The 26501-nt window shown below is 40.2% G+C and overlaps 1 protein-coding gene across 3 annotated transcripts in view; it reads left to right on the top strand.

Annotated features, from left to right (window-relative positions):
* The window catches only part of FAM136A (family with sequence similarity 136 member A), a 167536-nt gene that overhangs the window by 100868 nt on the left and 40167 nt on the right, over nucleotides 1-26501 (top strand). Inside the window, exons 1-2 of one of the 3 annotated variants that reach the window (XM_044083135.1) lie at nucleotides 8596-8942; nucleotides 20715-20855. In XM_044083135.1, coding sequence (XP_043939070.1) covers nucleotides 8769-8942; nucleotides 20715-20855 — 315 coding nt within the window. In that variant the 5' untranslated portion in view covers nucleotides 8596-8768. Of the gene's footprint in view, nucleotides 1-8595; nucleotides 8943-20714; nucleotides 20856-26501 lie in introns of those variants that run through there. The other 2 variants (XM_044083134.1, XM_044083136.1) reach the window with 2 other exon arrangements.

Below are 26501 nucleotides of genomic sequence, written 5' to 3'. Positions count from 1 at the left end.
AATTCACCCCGGGGATCACTTCTGTGGCTCTGCTCGACAGTGGCACAGGAAAATAATTTTCTTGGGTGGCGAAAGCCAGGGTACCTTTGGCTAGGCTTATATAGGCCCTAGGGCCAATAGCCTAGTACCTACCTATGAACTATGATGGAGCCTAGGGTTACAGGCATATGATAGAACAGTGCAGCACTATACTGGTGTTAGCAATGCAAAAGCAGCAAGAATCTCAAGACAGGATATGGGGTAATGTATTCCCAGATAGGCTTAGCCCTCTCAAGCAAGGTTTCTTAAGGGCCACTTAAAAAACTAGCTTCAGTCTTTGGGGGGGGGGGGGCAAGTGTGACAAAGGAGGGTACTGCCAGCACAGCTATCTGGAATTTTGTAAATAATTATATGCAATTTGTGAATTTCAACATGATTTATATAAGATGCTTGTGTTACAAATGTATTAGAACTGTATGTCGTGTATATCAAACTGCTGGTACAGAAGTGTGTGTTGAAAAGTGCTGTTTGAAATGTAAACACAGTGTGCCCTACTAGAATAGAACAGAAATGTACATGCACTGCTATAACTGTTTAAATGTATATATTTTAATAGTGGAAACTGAAATACAGGAGATTAACTTCAGAAAAATAACTGAAATTACTTTATGGCTACGCCATAAAAGATTGTGTCTCCTTGCTGCATTGAAACTGAAAGATACTATGTCAAAAACTAGGGAGGTTTCTGTATTGTCTTTGGAGTGAACTAATTACTACCTCTGAAAGCATGAAAGAATGTAATTGTTTTATGACTTCCAGCATTTGCCAAAGATCTGAGTTCTATGTATTTTCACAGGTAGATGCTAAATACTGCCAGCTTCTAGCAGTGGGGGTTTCACTTGGGATAGAGTTAGATGACAAAAAATATGTAATTCTGTAAACTATCCCAGTACTAATATTTTATATTAATTTGAGAACTCTCTTGGAGAGACAGTGCATTCTGTATTCAGTCTTGGACCTGACAAGAACCATTCACCATACATCTGCCTTGCTCTGATGAGGTAAGTTTTTAGGGAACATTACAATTCTTTTTGATATAGTCAGGAATATAGCAAAGCCTAGTTTAGATATTTTTTTATTTATTTGCAACTTTCCTGCTATCTTGTTATAAATATTTCCTGTGATTTTGAACTCTGATATTGGTGAATATATACTATTTTCTTGTTCTTCTTATTATTATTAAATATATTTAAACCTTTTATTGTGGCTGATCTATCTAGAAATATTTAACTTTTGAGAGTACTTTCATATTTATTTCATGATACTGTATGGGCCACTCCTAACAGTGTTGCTCTTGGTCAAACTACCATTTGTGTTCATATTAATATTACACAGTTGGACACTCTTTGTTAAGGGACTTAAAGTAGCCTGGACACAAAGCATTGGTTGGACAGAGAGGATGCTGAAGGTCTTGGCTTGGCCACTTAGCTGAGATCTCAACTCTATAGCTGTGCCAGTGGGAAGTATTATTGGGGATCTGGAGAAAGAGGGAGAAACCAGCCCTGGACTGACTGTGGTCTCTGTGTGCTCTTAAGGGAAATTACACTTGATGCAGAGAGCTGCATCTGGAAGTACTGTGTGTGTACCTGTTATTCTCTCAGTGTATGTCCCCCACTGATGCCAGTGGAGAGGATTGAGGTTCCTTGATTACTCATCCAGTGGTGGGTCATCACACTGTAAATGCATATTTTGCACCTCCCTGAAAAATGCCCCTTTCGTTTGCCTAGTATTGTGTCAAAAAGACTTAAGCTACTGTACACAGGGAGGAGAGAGTTTGCTATTGTACTTTCATTGAGCATTAAGGCTCACTCACCTACCCCAAAGTAAATTAAACTGTTTAGATTAACTTAAGTAAACCTCTGAAACAAGGCACACGTGCTTCTATTTTCTGAGGACACGACTTTTATAGTAAAATATGTGTGAAGGAGCAACAGATAAGGCAGGCTTATTAAAGGGAAATTCCACCTTCACTTGTAGTTTAACTACATTACAAGATATCTTTTTCTTCCTATGCATTTAAATAATTTAAGGAAATGACTGGAGTGTCTTTCTTGGGGAGTGACCTACCTGTGGGTGTGGCTCAAATAGGGGTGTTTCATGAGTATGGTGTAGGTGGGGCTTAAGGGGCACCAGAGCACTACTTTGCCTAGGGTGCCATTTCAGCTAAGGCCAGTCCTGAGTACCACCTTTTTTTCTAAATAATACAACTTTTTATCCAGAAATTAACTCACTTCCTTGCTACTTCTTTTTCTTTGCAGTTACTTTGTAAGCATTTATTACATATTTAAATGTAGGTCTAATCCAATCAAAAATGTTATAAACAATACAACTATTCATAGTCGGCATTATGCACCTGCCAAACCCACAGCAGTGGAGAGACCCTGATTGTCTCCCTGCATACAACGGCCCCCACATGAACAAGCCATGGGTTTCTCTGTCTCCTCCCTTCTTTGCTCAGAGCCTCCTGGACATTTGCATGGCTGTGTAACCTCACCGCGCACTCCCATTTTTTGACTGGGTGCTGCTCACGACCATACTTCTTGCTCTATTTTTCAGGCATTTGTCCCTAAAACTCTTTGTAGGAGGTTTTCTTTGTATCTTGAGAACCAGCTTCTTAAGCTACTTGCTGCAGATGCTATGGATGGAACTTTCTCCTCTGATGGTCAGCCGTCAGGGAAGAAGGTGCATAAGGTAAGGCCTGAATCTTCCACTGTCCAACCTCTGTCAGGAGTTTCTCCCGAGGTTATTACAAACCTGGAGACTTCCCTGATTGCATTCTCGGATTCCTCTACTGTGTTTGGGTTGGAGTTTGGTGAGGATCTGGCAGGCAGCACATCCGACGAGGCTTTGCAAGCATCTATTTCAGGCTTTCAGAGAGAACCACGGTTGATTATGTCTGAGGAATCTAGAGGGGTTCTTCAGTTTCTCTTTAGGGAAGAAGTTCCTACTACAGTTGTGGAATGCCATCCTGAATCAGGGCTTCTAAGGTTTCTAGGATGGACATCCCCTTAAAAAAAGAAACAGAAAACTAATCATGTTTCTTCTGCTCCTAGGGATCCACAAAGTGAGTGGCAGGCCTTTACTCAGTGGTTATTTAATGCTTTACTGTTGTTGAAGCCTCAAGGGGTTTTGGTTCCTGCTCCTCCTTAGCCCCCTTCATCCCCTAAAAGGCCCAGTGAATTGAATTCTTCTGAGATGGATTCTGGTGATGAATTCCTTACTTATTCTACCCAGATTCCTTCTTCTTTAGACTATGGGTCTGAGGAGGAGGACTCTCATACTCTAGATAATCCTTCTGAGGAAATTCCTTTGGGGACACAATCTCTAGGATGATAGAATGCCTCTTCTAAGGCTACTGCTTTTGGTTCAGTTCTGAGGAGGTATTATTGGCTTCGGCTTCAACCTTTACCCGATGATATTAAGCCTATGTTGATAGATGTTCCTCTAGACAATAAACTTTTGTTTGGGGAAGCAGCTGCTGGTTTAAAAAAGGTTTAAAAAAAAAAAATAAAAAAAGTATCTGCTTTTACTGTATTTGTGTTTTTTCTTACTTTATTTTGCTTTTGCGTCATCTTAAAAGTACTCAATTATATTTATTATACTAACCTCAAAAAAGGCATAGCAAAATTAATTTAAAATGGGTGGCGAAAGCCAAACACACTCTGGCTAGGCTTATAAATGCTCTAGGGCAGATAGCCTAGTATGAACCTATGAACCTTAAGTCTCTTCAGGACAAGGGGAAGGTGTTACAGAAGCTTAAAGATGTCTTTGTTTCTCTTGTGCCTAAATTTCAGCAAAACTACCCTTCTAAGCCAGCCTTTGATCGTAGGCAATCTCACCCTCCTTCTAAAGGTAAAAAGGATGGTAAATGGACTCCTCCTGCTAAGGCCACTAAGACTGCAGAGATTCTTAAGCCTTCCTTTCCTGACAAACCAGGTGCCATCTGACTATCCACGTCTTCCCAGCCATATTCCTCTGTGTCTTAACCTTTATCTTCCTGTTTGGCTCTGAATCACTCATAATCCTTAGGTTCTGTCATTTGCAGGGGTACTTCATGGTCTAGATTTCCTGCCCTCCTTTTATGGGTATTCCTCAGCCTCCTTGGGAACAACTTCCTTTTTTCCCCAGAGGTTTTTTGATACCTTTTGTCTCAGGGTACTATTCAAGAGGTGCCTGTGTTCCAAAGGGGGAAAGGGTTTTATTCAAGAATGTTTCTAGTGCCCAGAAAAGAATGTACTTGGAAACCTATTCTAGACTTCAATCATCTAAATACCTTTCTGAAGGTGCCCTCCTTTCAGACATTGCCTTTTCAGTCCCATTTTCTTCTCTTGCTCCCTCAGGCCTTTTTGGTGTCTGTGGATCTCAAGGATGCTTATCTCCATATTTCAATCCATCCTCTTTTCAGGAGATTTTTGTGTTTCTCTTTTGTGCTTCCTGGCATTTTCAGTTCTGTGCTTTGCCATTTGGCCTTTCTACTGCCCCAAAGATATTCAGCAAATGCCTCGCTCATGTGATTGCTTTTTGCAGGCTTCAAGGGATCCAAATATTTCCTTATTTGGATGACCTGCTGATTCAGGCATCCTTTCCAGAGGTTCTTTTGAAAAATCTTCGTTTTACCATTTCTCTTCTTCAGAGCTTGAGGTTCACAAAAGTCTTCTCTGACTCCTTCTCAGGATCATGTCTTTCTGGGTTACATGATTCAGATGGTGCCAGTGTTGGCATCCATGCCTCATCCAAAGGCCTTAACTCTTATTTCTTTCAAACTCTTCTTCCCCTGGCCAGGGAATTTCTGAGACCTTTGGGGTTCATGGCTTCCACCATTCTGATGCTCCCTCTGGCCAAACTCCACATGAGAAAGTTCCACTGGTTTCTGAAGTTGGTGTGGCTTCAGCATGTGCATCCTCTAGACTTTCCAGTTCCTCTTCTCCTGTGTCTCAAGAAAGAACTTCTGTAGTGGATTCAGGGCTCCCTTTTCAACCTCCTCTTCCCTCTCAGGATTTGTTCACAGATGCTTCAGATGTGGAATGGGGAGTAACGTTTGTCTCTCTGAGGGTGCAGGAAATGTGGTCGCCTCATCAGCAGATGGACCACATTAACATCAAAGAGATGAGAGCTTTTAGTCTGGCTCTTCAGGCCTTTTATCCTCTCTTCTCTTCGAGGCCTCTCAAGGTGTTTACAGACAATACCACAGTTATGTGGTATATCAACAAACAAGGGGGTACAAGGGCTTACTGTCTTTGCCAGCTGACATTTCTGGTATGGGATCTGGCTATCAAGTATCAAGTGAATCTTCAGGCAGTTTATATTCCTTCAGCTCAGAACATTGTGGCAGACAATCTGAGCAGGTCCTTCACTCAATCCCATGAACGGATGCTTTATAGGTATGTGTTTCTAGACATTGTTCACCAGTGGGGTATTCCTCAAGTAGATCTCTTTGCCTCCACTCTGAACAACTTCTTCTGTTTTGAGCCAGAGTCCCAGGTCCTCTGGTATGGAAGGTGGACGCCCTCTCATTTTCTTGGAAGGGGGTGTTTATGCATTCCTTCCCTTCCTATCATTCCTACAGTCTTGTTCAAGATTCAACAGGATGCTCCAAAAATCTTGTTGGTGACTCCATTTGGCTGCAACAGCACTGGTTCCCTCTACTTCTGCATCTAGCCAAGGGCAGTCATCACAAGTTACCTCACAGGGTGGATCTCCTCACACAAAACAAGGGGTCTCTCATCCATCCCCACCTGTCCACTCTTCAACTGACACTGTGATAGGGTTTTGATCCATCATAGACACCTTTTTTTCTGAGGTTGTGTTGCAGGTCCTGCAAGAGGCCAGGAAACCTACTACTAGGAAATCCTACTTGTCTAAATAGAAAAGGTTTTCTATTTGATATCTTTATCGTGACGTGGACCCACATTCTGTGGATGTTCCTTTGGTTCTCTCCTATTTGTGTGAGTTGCTCAATGCTGGTTTGGCTTATTCTTCTATTAACGCCCACTTATCAGCTGTTTCTGATTGTCTGTCTTTAACTCCCCCGTTGGCTTCCAGATTTGAGGCTAAGCAATTTCTTAAAAGCGTCCTTAATATTAGACCTCCCAGGAAGCCTGTTCCTCCTTCGTAGTATCTTAATTTCATTCTGGAAAAATTGACTCACGCTCCTTTTGAGCCTGCTGTTTCAGCTTCCTTGCAACATTGTTCTTGGAAGACAAGTTATTTTGTTAGCTCTTACTTCTGCCAGACAGGTGTCTGAGTTGCAAGCCCTTATGGCTTACCCACCTTTTTTGATATTCCATGAGGACAGGGTGTATTAATCCTTCTTTCATGCCCAAGGTGGTTAATGAGTTGTTGCTTAATCAGTCTATTAATCTGCCTACTTTATTCCCCCTCCGCAATCTGATAGTGAGAGGGTGCTGCATACCTTACATGTGTACAGACAGCTCATATTTTATTTGGTAAAGGTAAAGCTATCAGAAAATCTGACCAGTTGTTCATTTCACGTATTCCTAGGTCTTTAGGTTTGGCTGTTTCCAAGCAAACTATTTCCACTTGGACTGCAAATGCTATTTCATTTTGTTACAGTTTTCATGGTGACAGCCTTCCTTCTTAGGTTCATAGCTGTGTACTAGGCTAATGGCCCTGGAGTCTTTACAAGCCTAACCCATAGAAGTGCCCTGGCATTGTGCAGTAACTCAGAGCAAACCTGGGTAGTGCCGTGGAGATTCTTGCTATAACTATAGAAGGCTTTGAGGGTTGTTTTTAGTGTGTGCCACAATTCTGCCTTCATAGCTGGCTTTAGAGGTTTTGATGAGAGATCTCAACTTTTTGTTCAGGCTAATAAGGGAGTTTTTCCAATCTTGGGACTTCACCTTTTTCTGAAACAGTTTCTTCCTTCTTTTGTAGAGTTTATTAATGGCAGGGGACCACCAGATTGGCTTCCTTTTTTGGAGGAGAGCGTCTTGGTTCTGTTGGGTATGGCTAGTTCCATGTATTTATGTACATGCTCGTACAGTGCAATGGTGTACGATTCGGCAGTCATGCATCTATTTTCCATTGACATGGTTGCAGTGAAGTTAGCCACCTCTGTTGTTAGGAGCCCAAAGTCAGCTTTGGAGAAGTTTTTCATGGTGGTTACCTTTACGGGGGGGGTGAGATGTGGATTTCCATGGTGATTCATTTGTGGTCAGATCTAACACCAGGGAGGAACTGACTATTGGTGTAGAGCAACGGTTGTCCGTGTTAGTAATAACCAGGTCAAGGATGTTGCTTCCTCCAGTGGGGGTAAGAATGAGCTGGTCCAGGGAAATGGAACTGATGAATTCCAGGAAGCGTTGGGCCAGTGTATTGGTGCATGAGTAGTTTTCCCAGTTGCTGGAGGGGTAGTTGAAGTCACCAAGTATGAGTGTGTTGGGTTGGACCCTAATAGTTTCCAGGATACTTAGGAACGTGGAGTGAGTCTTGGGACATGGTTGGGGACCTATAGCAGGCCATGACCTGAATCGCTGTCTTACCCAGTATTAGTTGTACCTGAAGTATCTCGGATGCGTTATGCTGGGCTACTAGTCTGGAGGTGTGTATATTCTTTATGAATATGGAAACACCACCACCTTTGGAGCTTCGGTCCATAATCTGGGGTCGAAAGGTGTGGAATGAGTTATAGCCTGGTAGTGCAGGAGTGCTTTCTGCTGCTTTAAAGCAGGTCTCCGTTACAGCACAAATGTCGATGTTCTCCATTTTGAGAAGTGCTTCGAGCAAGTGCATCTTGAGATTTAGACTTCTAGCATTGAGTAGCATGACCCTCAGATTGCATTTATTTATAGCTGTTACGGTGGTAATTTGTTCTTTGGAATGTCACCTAAAAAGGCACTGTAAGATTGGCAAGAGCCTTAGCCAGTATCCGGAAACCCAGGGGTGACAGATGCAGGCCATCTTTGGCAAACCCAAGCAGACAGATTCTGGAACCCCTTAGAATGACACCAGAAACTTAGCCAACTGTTGTGTGTCCATGTGTACCTCTGCAAGACTGGCTACCATCATGCAGTACAGACGGATGTCTATTAAATGCCAGGCAGTGTGTAAATGTACCTCTGTGACTGTGAGTGGCTACCTTGCTGTGGTTCAGGAGCTTGTTATAATAACATTGGTACTAAATGCCAGTCAGTTTGTGTACCTTGGTACTTCAAGTCTTAATGGCTTGAATGTAGTAACAATATACAGTGATTGTTAAATGGTGCTGGATGAGCATGACAGGGAAGGGGTGTGATGGCAACGTGGTCACACTTTATATTCTCCTGGGTTGGGCCCCCAAAATGCTACCACCGGCCCTGCAACTATTTTAAACAGGTTTCGCACCAATTGTAAGGGAAATACATCTGTCCACAGCTCTCAACTTTCCATCATCAAAATGCGCAATAGTATTTTTCATAACGTAGAACAAATAAGCCACGTGTGGAACGCTTTTTAATACCAACTAAAAACGTGTTACTTTATAATCGTATAAATTTCTTTAAATGACTTAATTTGATTCACCTTAAGAATTAACATTGCCTAATAATTTATGAATGTGGGTCATACCCTTTCGAGATGAAACAGCGAGGAGCGTGGAACTGTTACAACTCAAAATGAAGTAGTCGGGAGGTATACATCTGCCAACAAACGGAAAATTGATTGCAGTTATACCTCCAAGATGCCCTTTCGTTGCTTTCTCGCCCCGGAAGTGTTTGCTGGTCGTGCCCTGTATGTATGTCCTTCTGGCTGGTGTATATATTGGCTATTTAGTGTTCATTTGTGTAATCCTGGTAGTGTTGGGCATACAAGGAGGAAGAAATATGGCAGAAGCACAGCAGCGGGTTGAAAAAGCCGTTGATGAGATGGTCAAGGAGCTGGAAAGGAACTATATCAGAAAAATGCAGGTGGGCTGGTATGAATCCACGTGTGACTTAATAGAAGCCGATTTCATGACTCGGGGGTATGCCGCTTTACAAAGAAAACGCTTACTTTCCACTGTAGACGTTTATTACTTTATAAGATCTCGGCTTCCAGTCTGTTGTGCTTCTGTTTCAATTGACTGCTAATGTAACTGAAAGCTGCATTTGCAGTTGCCATACGATCCCAGTCTCTTGACGTAATCTGTTCGAAACCCTTTTCTGTCATTAACCTCGTAGCGTCACTGCGACAGTAAACACAGTCACTTACCCTAGGACACAATAGTGTAGAAAATAAAATGTTTATGGTGTCTTACTTTGCAGCCTAAATTGTTTTGTTTGCTTTTTTGTTTCTTGACCAAGTTCCAAAGGTCACATTTCCGCGACAAGTTTTTTCTTTGCATCCTATCTCCGTAGCTCTGGGCGTGGTTTATTTGATAGTGAAACTTGTCGGAATTGGTAGGCGGGTCTTCCTGTAGCGTGCGTAGATTGATATTTAGTGGAAGAACGCGCCAGCAGCTAAACTGTATAAAGTCTGAATGAGGAAGATGCCAGTTAATAGCTTGCAGAATGCGGTGTTATTTAACCTCTTCAGCACGTGAACCAGCGAAAGAGCCAATAATTTTCAGCCACACTTTTAAATATTTTTACCCCTGAATTAGAAAGTTGGTAGAATATGAGTACACCAATTGATGTGTATTTTTTTTAAGTTTAAAAAAAGCTTCTAACCTTAGTTCCAGGACTTTTACTTCCAGAAAGTAGTCGTATTAACTTGAGAAGTCGACATAATAAGAGAAAATGGGTGTAGAACTCTAATGATAGTCATTTATCAAACTGTAATATACCACCTGTTCTCTCAAAATCACTAGGTTTAGGAGGGATTGAGAGGGACCGAGCCAACGTTTTAGTTAAATTCAGGGACAATTAAGAAGTATATTAACTGTAAATAATTCATTAATTCTTAGATATAATCCACCACCTTCTTCTTAAAAGTGTGACTTTAAAATTAAAATCTTAAGAGGTCAGGGCAAAATTATGAGCAAAAATATAGGGCTGCCCTAAAATATATCAGGGATAGTTGAGGGGTATGCTGAATGTCTGTATCTTATGTTCTCTCATCTGTCAGTTTCAATTGCTTGTGTTGTCTGCCGATCTGAGCTGGCAAACTGTCACACAATAGCTTGTCCAGCACTCAAGCTCTCTCTCTGTGCTGAGGAGGGATGCTGGGTATATTGGGAAAAGGATGCTAAGGATGGAGCTGCCAGGTAAGAGGAAACGAGGAAGGCCTAAGATAAGGTTTATGGATGTGGTGAGAGAGGACATGCAGGTGGTTGATGTGACAGAGCAAAATGCAGAGGACAGGAAGTAATGGAAACAGATGATCCGCTGTGGCAACTCCTAAAGGGAACAGCCGAAAGAGAAGAAGATATTGCCTTGGCCTCCTCCTTATTCCTCAGAATTTAGAATGGTTCAAGTGCATTATACAATTTAAATAGCCATTGTTTCCGTTTAAAAATTCTTGCCTCTTCCATCTGTCTTTCGGATGTGTACCTAACTTTTATCTGTGTGAGAGAAATGTGTTAGGACTTCAGTCTGTTTTCCTTCTCCTCTTGTCTACTTGAGAGAGCCCTTTTTTTCTTCTTCTGCTGGTTGAGGCCTCCCTGAGCCTTTAAAAAATCCTTTTTGACTGTTTTTGTCCATTGGTCAATTTATCCATATTTCATTCTGGAAAAGGATTCAGGCTTTAAAAATGCCAGAAGTGCAGGCATAAGATCCGACCACAGGACCCATGCCAACAGTGTGTCATTGACCTAGGACCTAAGCATTTGAATGCTCATTTTGATATTTGCTCTTTTGACTACATTCCATAGTGGATAGAAGGAACAAATTAGGCATTTTCCCTGCTATGATGGGCGACTCAGCCTATACAGCTTAACGTCAGCCACCAAATGGAGAAGTTAAACAGGCTACTTAACTAGAAAGGGAAAAACCCAAAGACAGAGTGAAAGAGGGAAAGACAAGATTAAATATAAAAGGAAGATATCTTCAGACTCTTGTCTGTTTTACCTGGCTCCAAAAATGTCTAAACCTTCCACTTTTATGATTTCTCTGGTTCCAACTCCTTCAGATCCAGCCGTACCTCTTGCCTTAATCTTGACCATTCTTGATGTTGAGAAGATCATAATTCTGGATAAATCGCTGAAGAAAATCACTACACCAAGCTTTTAGTCTTCTGAGAGGGAGCTCTTGAGATTTGTGAATTCAAGATCCCACTGTTGCCTCAGGTGCACTAGGCCTTCCAGAAGTATATTGGAGTTTGATTAGAAACGGATGACAGCCTTCGTAAATGTGCAAACCAGATATGGAAGTCATACTATCCCATTCCACTTCAAGGGTTTAGAGAGCTAGCCTTCCCATACCCTTTACTTTTACTCCTTCCCCAGCTGCCATATTGGAATCACTGGTATTGGAGCTGAGATATCCCCCCGTCAGCCTCCTGCTGGTTCTGTGTGCACCTTTTGGATTGACTCTGACAGGTCATCCAACTTGTTTGACTCCAAAAATCCTTGGAGCCAAATGTGTCCCAGAGCTGAGACCTTGGAACCCACCTCGTTGACAGCTTGCTTACTTCAACACCAGTCTCTGCCTTGGGTCAAAGCGATTCATTGGCACTGAGGATGCAGTCCTCCAGTCAGTCTCCCTTGGCCATTATAGACTTGAAGCCAGCTTGGAAGTTGCCTTTTTTGGTGTTTTCAGTACCAGTGTCAGCACTCAAAGCATTTCAGAAAATTTTAGCCTGCCAACTGATGCAGGAAGAAGGTGGACCTAATGTTTTGACTCCACCTCTACATCCCAGTCTGTCTGCTGCCTTTAATTCTCACCATCTCTTCCAAGGACAACCTAGCTCTAAAGGCCTTATCCATCACCTTAAGGGCATAAAGACATCTCTGGCTCTTTAAATTATTCTTCCTCCGAAGTACATAGAAAGTGTAAGTATAAAAGAAAGGAGACACCTGGATTTCCTTTGGGAATCTCTCACTGAGGACATGGATCTTGATGAAGGTTCTTTCCGTACCTTCCCAGAAGACACTACTTTTGGTGAAGTCATGGAATTGATGGTGACAATGCAAGAATTGGTCCACTGACGCCCCTTCCTCTGATGAGGAAATGTTCATCGAGACATTCACAGCTGGCCCATCTTCTCCTTAGGCAGTCCGTCTTGCTGACCTTTTCATTAATGTGGTCACAGAGAGGGCATGGCTTGACCCATATGTACTGGAACGTATTTTTGCAAAAACTGGACTTAGTTCTCAGGCCATCCATTGACCACACCTATTTGAGCAAGGGACTTGGTTAACAGCAGTCACTAAGAAGTGCTACTGGAAGAGAGCTGTAAGATCCATATGCCTAATAGGGAATATTTCCTTGAAAATTAACTGGACTAGATAAAAGGATTTCCTGACTATGGCAGAAAGATGATGATAATGTGAGATAGAATTATCCAGGTTTGTTTGTTATGAACAAGTTTGTCCAAAGAGGAGTACCACTTATAACCTGTGAGGTGGCAGCAGCTTATTTGACAGATGCTAGTATGCTATATGGCATGCTTGAAACAGATTTTGATACACCAGGACTGGAGTTGTGTAGAATCAGTGAATGAGCAAATAATAGGGCCCAGCATGTAGTCATCAGCAAACGTTGGTGAACTACAGTTTTGGGATATTGTTTTGAATATCTGCAAGATAAATACCAAACAGGAGAGGGTCCAGCACTAAGTCCAGTGTTACTATACTAGTTATAGTTTTATGTTCAGGGAGGGTACCAGCAACTTTCACAATCTGAGATTGGTTAAATAGCCAATTTACAAAACAGTGGATTGCCATACAGGTTTAAATTGTTTGTCTAATTTTTCAATAATATCAGTTTGGAAGATAGTGTCAAAAGCCTCAGCCAGGTCAAGATGAGTAGTACAAACTGAGTGACCACTGCCCACAGTCCTTGAATCTTTTTCAAAGAAGCTTATTAGAATCGGGAGAAAAGCCTTGCCCTTTACCAAAGCAATCTAATTGAGATCTAGATCAGTCAAGTTGCCTTTGTCCACATAAATGAGTTCAGATATTACCCTGCATATAAGGCTGGCAAGGCTGGGTTTTCCAAGATGGCAGCACAACTTCAGCTCTGTAAGTGTGAAAAAAAGAAACTGAAACACAAGGAAGAGGAAGTCTGTCACTCTGAGTAAATTCAGTTACTGGCTAGTAAGTGCACTGCCTGGATGCCAGCAAAGAAGAAACAGAGTCTGAAAGAAAATAAATTAGAAAATGTGAAGAGAAACCATTGGCTGTGAAGAACCCTGCATCTGGTCAGCAAAAAGCAGTTCAACATCCAGCTTTGGTGCAAGACATGTCTTCCAGTAATCTAGAAGAAAAAATAAGTCAATGTGTTCAGAGCTGATTAAAATAAATGAAACACTGAAGGATTATATCAACTCAAATAATAAAAGGCTGGACAAATTGGATGACACTTTAAACAGATATTCAGTGGAGGTGATAAGACTACAAAAATCAGAGGTCAAAATGAAGAAAAGGCTGGCTTGGTATGAGACTGCTCAATAAGAGATATTTCAAAAATGGTAGATTTAGAGGACAGAGCACATAGGAAAATTCTGAGATTTTTTTGCTGTACCAGAGAAACTAAAAGGGACTGACTGTATTAATTTTATGAAGACACAAATAAGCAACTGGACTGGTATTCCACAGCAGGAACTGTTAATTGAAAGGGCACATCACGTGTATGCGGCAGGTCTGGAACGTATTTTTGCAAAAACTGGACTTAGTTCTCAGGCCACCCATTGACCACACCTATTTGAGCAAGGGAAAACCAAATTAGTAAAGATGCAAATCTACTAGCAGACAAAATTGATACTGACAAAACCTTGGCAAAAGGGCAAAGTGTTAATAGCTGGAGACAGTATAGTGTTTGTGGAAAGTGATTATTCACTGTACAGTAGGCAGAAGAGAAACATTTTTCCTTTAATTGGTGAATGTAGAGAGGCACGTATTAGATTAAAGCTGCTGCATCCAGCTGGCTTCAGAATAGTTTTTCCTTTAGGATCAAAGCCATGTTTTGATACAGAACATGCTAAAGAGGAAATTCAAAAGTCTAACCAAAAAAAGTGAGCCATCAAGCAGAAGGGGGGAGTCTTATGCTCATTCTTTTGAAAATAAAGCACACAGAATAATTTCCAATGTTCCAAAGGGAAATGGTTGAGAGACAGAGAAAAGGACAGGAATTGACCAGAAGAATCTGAAGTTAGGTGATGGAGATGAACAGGAAGAAAACCAGCAACAAAGAAATTAGTGAATAAATGTGGGACTGTAAGGTGTCATTTGCATTTGTGAACTACTGCTGTATTAGAATAAGTGGAAACGGTGAACCTTTGTTTACTTTGTTAAATGTGTGGGGAACTGAAAAGCATTTGCCTCACTTCATGTCATTAATGCTTGGAAGGACACTGAGAGGAGGGAAAGAAGAAGGTAAAAAGTAACTGCAAGCAAAACAATTTCTGTTCATAACAATGTTTCAATAATACCTTTCACAATGTAAATTGCTTGTTTTATAGTCAAGTATTTTTAGTTGTTGTATGTGTTAAGGTTACAAAAGTAAACAGATGCCTTTTCCCTTCTTCTTTCTTGGTATTAAGAAAAGTGGGCACTACAGTGCAAAAAGAGGACGAAAGTTAGAGAAAAGCATGTTTAAGTTAATAGGCCGTAGTCTTGGATTGTTGAGGTGGGGGTGTGGTGGAAAAGTACACCGATCATAATAAATGTAGGGCTGAGATAAGTTGTATCTTATGTTTGCATAAATCAATATCTTTTAGTTTTTATCTAATAACAATAAAAACTAAGTTGATAAGAAAAACTGTATAAAGGATTAACCTGCCGAACATTAGTAGGTGCATGTATCACAAAAACTGGAAGCAGACATTTAAAAAAGTGCCATATATTACAGGTGGGAATAATGACTTCTTACCATAATGATGACACTTTCCATATTATCTTTGATTGTGAATAGTCTCACAGGTATAGACAAAAAGAAAAGAATAATCATATTAAGAAATGCAGAGTGCAAGTAGTGCTACAGGAGACACAGCTGGCAAGAACTGAGCATGTGGATTTGACAAAGAAAGGATTTCAGTGTGGATATTCAGTAGAATGTCAGGGACAAAAGGAAAGAGAAGAATATTAATTGTTAGAAGGGTGCTAATAGTATAAGCCGTGGTGGTGCAGCAGTAGCATTGTTGCCTCACAGCAAGAGGTTCTCCCGTTCTATTCTTGGCTGAAGCGCCTTCTTTGTGGAGCCTACATGTCCTTCCCACAGTTGAGGGGCATTCGAAAGACATGCGTAGAATGGGCGTGCCTTTGCTGAAGGTTGGGCGTCAAGCTGGCACCTCAGCACCTATAAAAAAATCTACTGCCAATCATTAGTGGACCGGAGTATTGTTGTGGCGTCCCCTAACCAGGAAAAGCCGTAAGAAGAACAAGAAGGGTGCTAATAGTGATAGAAGAGGATGCATCTGCTGGGACTAGAAGAGAAAATATAACAAAAGAGGGTAGATTTCTGAAGAAATTTATGAAAATACTTGGTATGGAAAATGGGAATTCAGTAGTAAGAACTCTGAGAGGATTTACATATTATTCCCCAAGGTACAATAACTGGGCTAGACAAGACAGAAATTATATTCCACAGGAACGTGTGAATTTCACTGAGAACTTTGACACACATCTAGTAACTATTTCAGGTCATGCGCCAATAATTACTTGGATAAAATTGCAGGGGATAATGAAGTAAAGATGAGAGACACTTGCACTTTCCCACCTATCTGTCAAAAAGAGAGGAAATTAAGGAATGGGTAATGGAAATTATATGGGAGTTATTAGGGAAGATAGAAAGTTCTCCAAAAGTTATAGATAGTGAGTGGGATAAAATGAAAGTGAATTAAAAAAAAATAGGGAAGAACTAGAATAAAGAGATCTGGTTAAGTATCATTAATTATTTAGAGGGACTGACAAAGGTTAAAGTGTTACAGAATATGAGGAATCTGAGTGCTAAAGAGAAAATAAAGGAATAACTGGATAATATGCATGAGTTTAGAAATACTGCTTTTAAGCAACTGTTATTTTGCTAAATACAGAGCACAACAACTTTAAGCACAATGACTTTAGCAACAGAAAGTAGAAAGGGCTGTTGCCAAACTTAGCGAGTCTAGAACAAGAAAAATAACCAGAAATCCTATACAGGTATTACAGACATTTTGGAAATTTTATAAAAATTTGTATAAAGCAGAGATATGGAGAAATCATGAAAAGGCACAAATGGAAATATTTGTGAAAGACTTATGTATGCCAAGGTTAGAGGTAGATGAGGCTCAACAATTAACAGTTAAGGTAGGAGAAGATGAGATACAATTGGTAATGTATAAAAAAAATCTGCAGGAAAATATGGTATTCCAATGGAAGTTTGGAATCTTGGAAGGAAGAAAGTGATAAAGATCTGGAAGCTTTTGGTTAACAGTATTTTAAAAGGAGAGGAGGCACCAATATCCTGGTAAAAAGATATGGTGGCTGTAACACCTAAAGACGGTATTCCAATGGAAGTTTGGAATCTTGGAAGGAAGAGTATTCCAATGGAAGTTTGGAATCTTGGAAGGAAGAAAGTGATAAAGATCTGGAAGCTTTTAGTTAACAGTATTTTAAAAGGAGGGGAGGCACCAATATCCTGGTAAAAAAGATATGGTGGCTGTAACACCTAAAGACAGTAAAGACCCATCAGATCCAGCTTCATATAGGCCCATTTCAATTTTAAATCATGATTATAAAGTGTTTATGTTTACAATGGCTAAAAAGTATGGCAGAGGAGATGACAAAATCGATTAGGTATGGATCAGTGTGGTTTTGTGGAAGGGAGGCAAACATTTGACAACATTAATAGAACAAGGATGGTCCAGAGTGATACAGAATGTAAGAAAATACTTCTGCTGTTGGTGGATCTTGATACAGAGAAAGCATTCAACATAGTAAGCTGGGATTTTATGAACAGGGAAATGGAAGCATTTGCATTCCCTGATAAAATAATAAGGTTAATTAGAAGGATACATGAGGGATCAGAGGCAAAAGTCAAAGCGTGAATGTTTCTGTCTGATAAGTTGTGTTTGAAGAGAGGAACCAGTCAGGGGTTTCCTCTTTTCACACTTATTTGCATTCTATTTAGAACCATTGGCATAGAAAGTATTGGGCTCAGAAATTCAAGGATATAATTGATAAGGTGTTCAAGAAAAGTTGCCTTTATTTGCAGATCTTTTACACCCTCCATTATTTGATTTTTTATTTTATAATTTGCAAAAATGTTATCATGATAGAATATTTTTTAAAGGCTAGAAAATTCCAGTGTGTGTGTGCTTTGTAATACAAGACAATAAAAGCTCAAAATTTTAATGAGTGCAGTGTCCTGTTGTGTGAAATAAAAACAGCCATTTATTTTTAGGTAAGCCTGTTCCATATGAACTAAAATGGCTGCTTAACAAATTATGCTGACTTTGGTTGATTTTCCTAACATGTTTGTTTACAGAATTATTGTCGGAGTATTGCAAACTAGACAGAATTGTTATGATGTTGATTGTAATTTCAAATATGTTGTGCTTGTAAACAATTTTTTATATCACTATCTTGCATAATATTATATTAAACCATTGTATTCCTAGAAGTATAACCATTATATTCCCAGAAGTATGTATTTAGGTATAATAACAAGCATTGCTTATAGTGCTGATTTTTTTAAAACATTTTTAGTTTAGTTAATATTGCATATTCATTTGAATGTATTTTACTTAAACTGTAAGAATAGTGTTAGCCACCTGGGGTGTGTGCTTTAGTAGCAGAGGGATGAAACAAGTCAGGGCTCCACTTGAACATTGCCTGGGCTCAAGAGCATACAGGGTTACAACAGATAAAAAGCAGAACAGTTTACAAATCTAGGAAGGCTTGTACTGTGCATTATATGCATATGGTGGTGTTACAGAGGAACATGCGGTAGGTATACATACGGTAAGTGCGTGGTATTTGATCCAAAGTTACAGGGCTTGCACAGATTTTGTAAACTGTAGTTTTTTTTTCTCAAATTTTTTAAGATAATGCACAGTTTATTTTTCGCATAGAACTAAATGTATTTTTTGGATTTCCTTCACTGGTTAAGGTAAGGGTGGTGATGTCTTCTGAAGTACATGAACTTTCCTCGGAGTACATTAATGGCCAGTAGTTCCCAAACTGTAGAGCACCCATGTACTAGTGGCTTGTACAGTTACCATCTACCTCAGTCCAAGTGAGATGGTTCCAATTTCGGATGTGCTGTCCCACAGAAACATTCAATGGAAACCTAAACGTCTTTGTTTCAGTGCCCAGCAGTTAGTACTTCAATGTTTTTTCATGTTTATAATGTTCACAATGCTGGCAGTCAAGGCAGACACTCCACATCTTAGTACCTCTCTTATTTTTGTGTCTTAATGTCATTGTTGGGGAGGGGGGCTGTCAGTTGCTGATGATTCGTCCACTCAGACATTGGCATTTTCCTGCCTTGGGAGAGGTGGGAAGGAGTAATTGGCTGGGATTTTAATGTTCAGTCCGGCATAATTGTTTTGTTTAATTTTTAAACTTCGTTGTATAGAACTAAGTATGTTTATTGTAGGTTTTGTACAACTGTATTGCAATTTAACAATACTTGCCTCCTGCCTAGTCATGGCTGAAAAGGAGTCCTTGCGCCAGTCCACTTATTATGAAGCTGATTTGTAGATCAGAACTCCACCTTTTCTGCATAAAAATACACAATAGCTTTCTTCAGTAAAAAAATGTAAAATGGGACCAGTATTTTGAAACCTTGTAGCATTTTATGGTGCACATTACTGTGAAATATAAAGATGGAGCTTTGCCCATATCCAATAGGCACCCTCACACATGGCTGCTATTTAGTTTTTTTTCCCACTGTATATTTTTATGCATTTCACTAAATTCATAATACATTTGGAGCATGTGCTACACACAGTCTAGATTTTGACTGAAGATATCTAATTAATACTAGTGATGACCTACATGGCATTAAATGACAAAACTTGTTTGATAATGCAGCTAGGGTGACATAATTTCATATTGTATATACTATATACATTGCATTCTGAATTATGCAACAAGAGTGAGAGCAGTGAATATTACTCTATTCAGCATACTGTTTATTCACATATAGATGCACACATAATGTATAGGTGTACTTTTATCGTCTCATAATTTTAAGGTTAGAACCCACACCATATTTACTGCCCCTTTTCTTTGCTCTCAAAAGTTGCACTCTTCAGAGCTGGACATTGTATTCCAGCTGAGACCGTATCAGTAACCCGTACCGTCATAATCCACTTTTTTTTTTTCCCCCACCAGTGTCAAGGCTTTTTCTGCATATAAACATCTTTACGAATTTCACTATATCCTTGGTATGTTGTTTGCTCCTTTTTTATTTGTCTACTGTAATTACCTTTACCTGTTTTGTTCTTTCACTATTATCATCTTTCCTTCCATCTTAGTTTTCTTTTTTACATACTTGTGGAGAAAAGTACAGCAGGCTTTTACACCTGTTCATTTGCCATATTCAATAATACTCCTCTAGTTGAACAAGATCTTGCTTGATTTTTTTCCAGTATTTCCGATTGCATATCCGATTGTGCTTTTTATCTTTCCAAAGAGAGCCTACCTTTGCTTCATGTATTTCCACACAATTATTAATGCAAACTTTACAAAAGGCGTCTTCAGCACTGATCCTTGTCCTCTGTTGGTCACTTTCCTTTACTCTGAGCACTAGTCATTTTAGTTTTCTGTCAAGTCACCCTGTTGAAGATGCAGGGTCAATTTTTGTGGCACATCAGCTGATTAATCTTCTAAAGTCTAAGAGCTATTGCTAGCAGCCCACCTGTTGGTCATCCTCTTGAAGTTGAAGGGTCCATGTGTGTGGTTTATCTGCCGATTACTTTTCTGAGGCCCAAAAATTATTCCTTGCAGCCCAACTGCTAGTCATGCTTTTGTGGCTTCTGGCTTGATAGTTGTACTTCCTTGTTTGCCACACTTTTGGGGCATCAGAGTCAATCCTTGCATCACTGTGGTGTTCACTGTTCTGTTTGGGTCAGTCCTTGCAGCATGGTGCTGATAACCAGCCTACTCTCCTGTGGCTGATCCTTGTAGTACCATGTGAGTGTTCTTTTCTGACCTTCGAGCAGATCCTTGTGCCCCCAAACAACTTGTAACTCTTCTGTGGCTTTAGGATGGTCATTGTGAACCATTGTTTGGTAGTGAATAAACCTTGTAGCACTCCTGCTTTAAGCCTCCCAGTTTTATATGGAGTTTCACTTGTCATTATTCTCTGTCTCTTGTCTTGCAATAAATTTCTTTTTGTTTGTCAACATGTTTTCTAAGGAATCTTATTTTCATTTCTGGTTATTTATCAACACGTTTCCCACTGTTTCTTATTCAGAGAAATTCTGTAGGGATCTAGTAATGTGGTTGGTGATGAAAGCAATTTTCAGGCACAGTGTCTTTTAGTTTTTCAGCTGCTTCCTTAATAAGATTTTTGGGCATTTGCCACACATCTAGTTTTTGATGATTGAACTTTTTGAGTATTGTTTGGACAACAGCTTGTTTTCATACTTAATGTTTGTGTTATTGTTTTTAGGCAAAGATGTTCCACTGCAGTGCAGCTTGTTGTGAGGACAGCACTGCCTCCATGCAGCACGTTCACACTTGCATAGAGCGTTGCCATGCACCACTTGCACAGGCACAGGCAGGGGTAACCAGTGAGTTGGAGCGATTTCAGGTGAGTTATCAGCATTGATCTCAAGAAATATGGATTATGTGGTTAGCAAAGTCATTTTAAAAATGCAGTGTGGTCAAATGGGATAAGATTATTTTACCTTTTCACTGTTAAATTACTGAGAATAATCTTCCATTGGATATAAAATGCAACAATACTCTTGGTTCCTTTAAGGCAGTCATTTGACAGTTGGACATGTACCCAGCAATTCACCCCAGGCTTGACTTTTTTTTTTTGCCCTCCTGGAGAAGGGAGGTAGCATATGAGGGTGAGTATTGGCAGAGTGATTGTCGTCCGTGTACTGACTCTGTATTGTAAACTCTGTCTATGTAGCCATGAAAACAATGTTGCAGCTTTTTCTCAGTCTTGCTAGATCATTATAGTGTATTATGTACAAAAGTAATATTTTTTCATTATCAGTGTGTATTTATAATTTATAGATTTTTTTTTTCGTTATGCGTTTTTGACAAAATAAGATGTATTCATTGCATTTATTCTTCAGTTATCCACTTTAGCCAGTCCAAGGTTGCAGTAAAATGGGAGATTATCTTGGTGAACACAAGGCATTGAAAGTAATCCTGTGGTCAGGACTTCATTCTGATGGAGGATATGTGCGTACATGCACGTGGTGCTGCTACCTATGGGCAGTTTAGAGGACTGCCAGCTCATCTTCAGCATATCTTTAAGATACATTCCAAAGTGGCCATTGTATTCTGATGGGCCTGGTCTGTGTGGAGTATAGAGGGCTAAGGACTTCTTTGAATCTAGAGGAAATACTCTTTGCATTCTGATGGACCGGATCTGTGTGGAGTATAGAGGGGTAAGGACCTCTTTGAATCTAGAGGAAATACCCTTTGCAATCAGCTGAGCCAGATAGCATTTACTTACCGCGTTTGCAACGTGATAAATAAAGGAGAGAGAATTAACTACCCATGTTCCAGGGTGTCTTAGAACATTGTCATTTTGGAGTGGGATGTTGTCTGTGTCATAAATTTGGTTGAGGGATTGTTTACCAAATATAGCAGTATTACACTTTTTAGCATTTAGTTTTAACATGTGCAAGTTCAAGTTGTAGCTTCTACATGTTAGTAGGAGGATTTGAAGATGATACCCAGTTTAGAGTCTTCTGCATATTTGGTTAACCAATGATCCAGTTTTTTTTTTTCATTTGGAGATCAGAAAAGTATGTACCGAATAGTTCAGGATCTAATGCAGATCTTTGAGGAGCTCCTACACTGGTTACCTTCTTGCTGTCTGAGAAGGCACCTGCCACCATCATTGTGTGGCTGCTGTTCCTCAGCCAATTTTAATATTCACTTAACTACATAGGGATCAATTTGAAGCACATTTAGATTTATGTTAGTATGTGGTATGGTATCAGATAGTTTGGTGAGGTCAAGATATGTTGTATGGACAGCGAGACCACTGTTCATGCCTTCTGTTAGTCCACAAAGAAATTTACCAGATTTATTAGGCATTATCTACCCTTAACAAAACCAAACTGCTGAGAGTTATGTCTTATAAGAGTTTTAATATCCTAGTCTATTGGGTCAGTTATGACCCATTTCATGGCCTTACATGAGGCTCATCAGGCTAATGAGTCTATTGTTTCTGGAGTCCATGGTGGGGCTGCCTTTGTGAAGTGGCATCACAAGTGCTGTGCACCATACCTAAGGAACAAAGCCAGTGACTAATTGATTTATTTGCAGTTATTTAACTAGGATAGTCCATTGGACCAATAAGAACCCGTTTTCAATGGAGTCCTGGGGAGAAAAGCTCCAACACAGAGATAAACAACAGTTTACAAATTAAATCTTTTCTGGTTATAAGACAAAATGAAAATTACAGCAGTTAACAATAAAATTAATAGGTTACCTTTAGCAGAAAACAAACAAGGCATTTCTTTAGTAAAATACGGTTTTGTGAAATGGAAAATTACCATTTTAAAATTATAAGAAGTTATTTGCAATTGGCTTAGTACTTGATAGATCTAAGTATGAAGTTGGTATCTGGAATAAATGAGATAGTTGCCAGTAGGAAGCGGAGAATAGGCTATGAGGGGTGGGAGCAGCAGGAGCATTCCCATGTGGATGTTAGATGTGCGTGAAGTGATTTTTTTTTTAAAGGAAAGGAGGTTAGTGGTGGTACGGATGGAGGGAGTTCCATAGGCATGCCAGGGCAAAGGACAGGAGGTTTTGTCCTGGGGAGTGAAGGGGTTTGTACAGTTCTATTAGGTTTTGGTTGCTAGATCTTAGTAGTCTTTCTGGGTGGTGCATTTTAAAGGTAGAGGAAAGGGAAGGACAAGAGGGAGGGGTGAAAAATGAGTTTGTGAGCATGAGTAAGCTGAGTATATGAGAGATAGTTAGGAATCTCTAGCCAGTTTAGTTTGTGGAGAGATGTGCAGTGATGGATGCAGTGATTTTTGGCTAGAGGCAAATTTTGTAATTTTATTATAACAAGAGGACTGTCTTGAGAAATGATTGTAGGTTTGTTAGGAGAGGGGCACCATAAAGAGGAAAGGGATGAGAAATGTAGTTGAGAGAGTGAGCTTAGTATTAGTAGTAAAGTATCAATTGTGTCGGTAGAACATGCCAAGTTTTTGGTGGGTTTTCTTTATGTTTAGTTGTAGATGGGAATTGAATTTAAGCTGGTCATCGGTTTGGACTCCTATTAGTTTGGTTTCAGATACCAGTTCAAGAGGTGTGTTATTATGGCTGGTGATGGAGAATAGGTTTCTGTCAATGGTGTTGGTTTTAGAGGGGGTAAATACCATAAGTTTGGTTTTTGACATTTTAAGTGCTAAATGATCGTCTTTCATCCACTGTTCTGTGGTAGAGAAGGCATCTTGAGTCAGCTTTAAGAGAGTGGGGATGGATGTAGCAGCACAGATAATTGCTGAATCGTCTGCATATTGAATAAGGTTAACGTAAGGGATTGAGCGGTAGAAATCATTAATGAATATGTTGAAGAGGAGGGGACCCAATATGGAACCCTGGGGGACACCAGTGGGGGTGTTAAGGAAAGAGGAGATGGCTTCTTTCCACTTAACAGCTTGCTGCCTGTTAGAGGGGTAGCTGGTGAACCAGTTAAGAGAGGAAGGGGATATGTTTAGGTTGGATAGTTTAGTAAGGAGAAGGTTGTGAGAGATAGTGTTGAAGGCCTTAGAAAGGTCAAGTAAGAGGGTAGATACAATAAAACCAGAATCCCTGGCTTTATTCACAGTTTCCAGGAAGGAAAGGAGGGCAGTCATAGTGCTGTGACTGGGTCTGAATCTGTGTTGAGTGGGAGCTGGTAAGTTGTTTAAAAGATAGGGAAGGAGTTGAAGATGGATACATTTTTCTAGGAGTTTCAAGAGGGGAGAGAGCATGGCGATGGGATGGAAGTTAATAATATTGTTATTATTCCCTCTTTTGTGCAGGGGAATGATGAAAGCCTTTTTCCAGAGTTGGGGTATAAGACCTTCTTGGATAGAGTGATTGATTAGGATGCTGATAGGGAAGTTAATGGCATTGGCGGCTATGCTGAGGAAAGATGAGGGAATGTTATCGGGGGCATTGGTGCATGGTTTTAGCTTTTGCAGGAGTTTTTTATGGTAGAAGTAGGAATGGGTTTTATGGAGAAAGGTGTGGGTTGAGAGGATGGGGGATGAGAGACTGGAGGTGAGGGGGTGACAAGAGGAGATGCAGCAGTAGGGGTTGAAGTGTTGTTAAAGAAGGATGGGGTTAATTTGGAAAAAAAGAGTTGAATTGGGTGGCCAGATCTATATCTAGTGCATGTGGGTTAGGACTTGGATTTTCAGTTGTGCCAGCTTTTAGGAGGGTAGTTATACCTTTCCAGAATTTTTGTGGATTGGTTTTGTGGTTGTTTTGAAGTAAGGAGAAGTAATTCTGACTGACTGCTGTGATAAGCTTTTTGACTCTGTTGTGAAGTGTTTTGAACATATTTAAGGGTGGTGGGAGTTTTGTTTCTTAGGTAACGTGCCCAGGCTTTGTCTCTAAGATGCATGGCAGTTATTGTGTTTTTTGTTAGCCAGGGGGCGATTTTGTTTCTTATTCTTTTGGTTTTTATGGGGGCATAACTATCTAGCAGTTTTAGGAAAGTTGTATTAAAGTGTGCAGTAGCATTATCCAGAGGTAGAGATTTTAGCAGGTTCCAGTTAAGAGATTTTAAGGAGTCAGAGAAAGCTTTTCGGTTGAAGTTCTTTAGGTAGCGAGTGGTAATGTAATTATGAATTACTTGTAAGGGAGAAGGAAGACCCCTGGCAAAGATGGGAAAGTGGTCACTGAGGGAATCAGGAAGAGTTTCACTGTCAGTGTAGTATTGGGGGTGAGAGACTAAGATCCAGTCTAGGGTGCTACCACTGGAGAAGTTTTGCCTGGTAGTGGAGTTGATGAGCTGAGAGTAATTATATAGGTTGATATTTAGGGGGTGTGTAGGGGACTGAATGGAGGACCAGTTAATGTTTGTGTCTCCCATGATAGTTTCATTACTGATATTGGTAGAAAGCCAAGAGAAGATATCTTCAAGTACTGAGGTATTGTCTCCAGGGGGAATGTAAAGGGAGGCTGTGCATATGTGTTTGTTCATTTAACTGAAATAGAGCTAGTATTAGTTCAGCATTGGTGAAGTGGGGAATGGTTTTATTATAGGGAATAATGGATAGGGAGGATGAATAGAGTAGAGCTACTCCACCACCCTTTTTGTGGGCCCTGTCGTTTCTGATGATGAAGTAGTTAGGTGGTAGTATTTCAGTATTTTATATATATGAGGTTTTAACCAGGTTTCAGAGATAGCTAAGATGTCAGGTTTGTTATGGAGAAGCCAGGCATATGCAGGTTGGGAATTTTGTTAGCTATGCTTTGGGCATTTAGAGAAGCTAGTAGGATGGATTTAGATGTAGAGGAAGAGGTGTTTGGGCCAGGGTTAGGGTGTATATATCCAGACAGAAGTATGGTTGTTAGATGTTAGATTAGGCTGAAGAGGTGTTTGGATTGCTTTGTTTCTATGTTGTGTATTATTAGATTTGTGAGGGATTTGGAGGTTAGAGGGGGGCAAGAGATTTTATATGGAGTGATTAGTTTGTGATGAAAAAATAGATGGTTGTTAATGGGATATAGGCTAGGGGATATTGAGATAAATGAGTGTAAGTGTGTTGTGTGGAGTGAAGTGGTTATATGAAGGAGTGGTGAGTGAGTTATGGTGCTGGGCTGGGTAAGGTAGTGTATGTAAATGAGGTTCAGAAGAAGTAATAGTTGAATTGAGAAGGAGGTATGTTTTGTAGGCATGGTGTTGAGAAAGGTAGGAACTGGATTGTTAAAAAGGAAAGGATGGGTGGGGTGATGGTGAGTCCGGGGAGGGAGAAGGAAGATGATTGTGGTGTGATGGGTGGAGTTTAATAGGTAGAGAGGAAGTAGGAGTGGTTAGGTGGGTATAAGTTTAGATGTGTTGTGGGTGGGTGGAAATTGGGGGTAGAGGAGTGGAGTGAGCCCGCAGGGTGAACAATCAGTCAGTTTTGTGGGAAAGAGCCCAGGGGCTAAAAAGTTATCTCTGAGAGGAGGGAATTTGTGTTAAAAAATCTAAACAGTGAAGCTTTGTCACTCCAAAAGTACTGTAATTACAGAAGATGACTTAGCTTTGGGATGTCCTTAA

Source organism: Protopterus annectens, chromosome 9.part0 (assembly GCF_019279795.1).
Source record: "Protopterus annectens isolate FY-2018-M chromosome 9.part0, PAN1.0, whole genome shotgun sequence".
Classification (NCBI taxonomy): domain Eukaryota; kingdom Metazoa; phylum Chordata; order Ceratodontiformes; family Protopteridae; genus Protopterus; species Protopterus annectens.
This window is presented reverse-complemented; position numbering and strand designations above follow the sequence as displayed.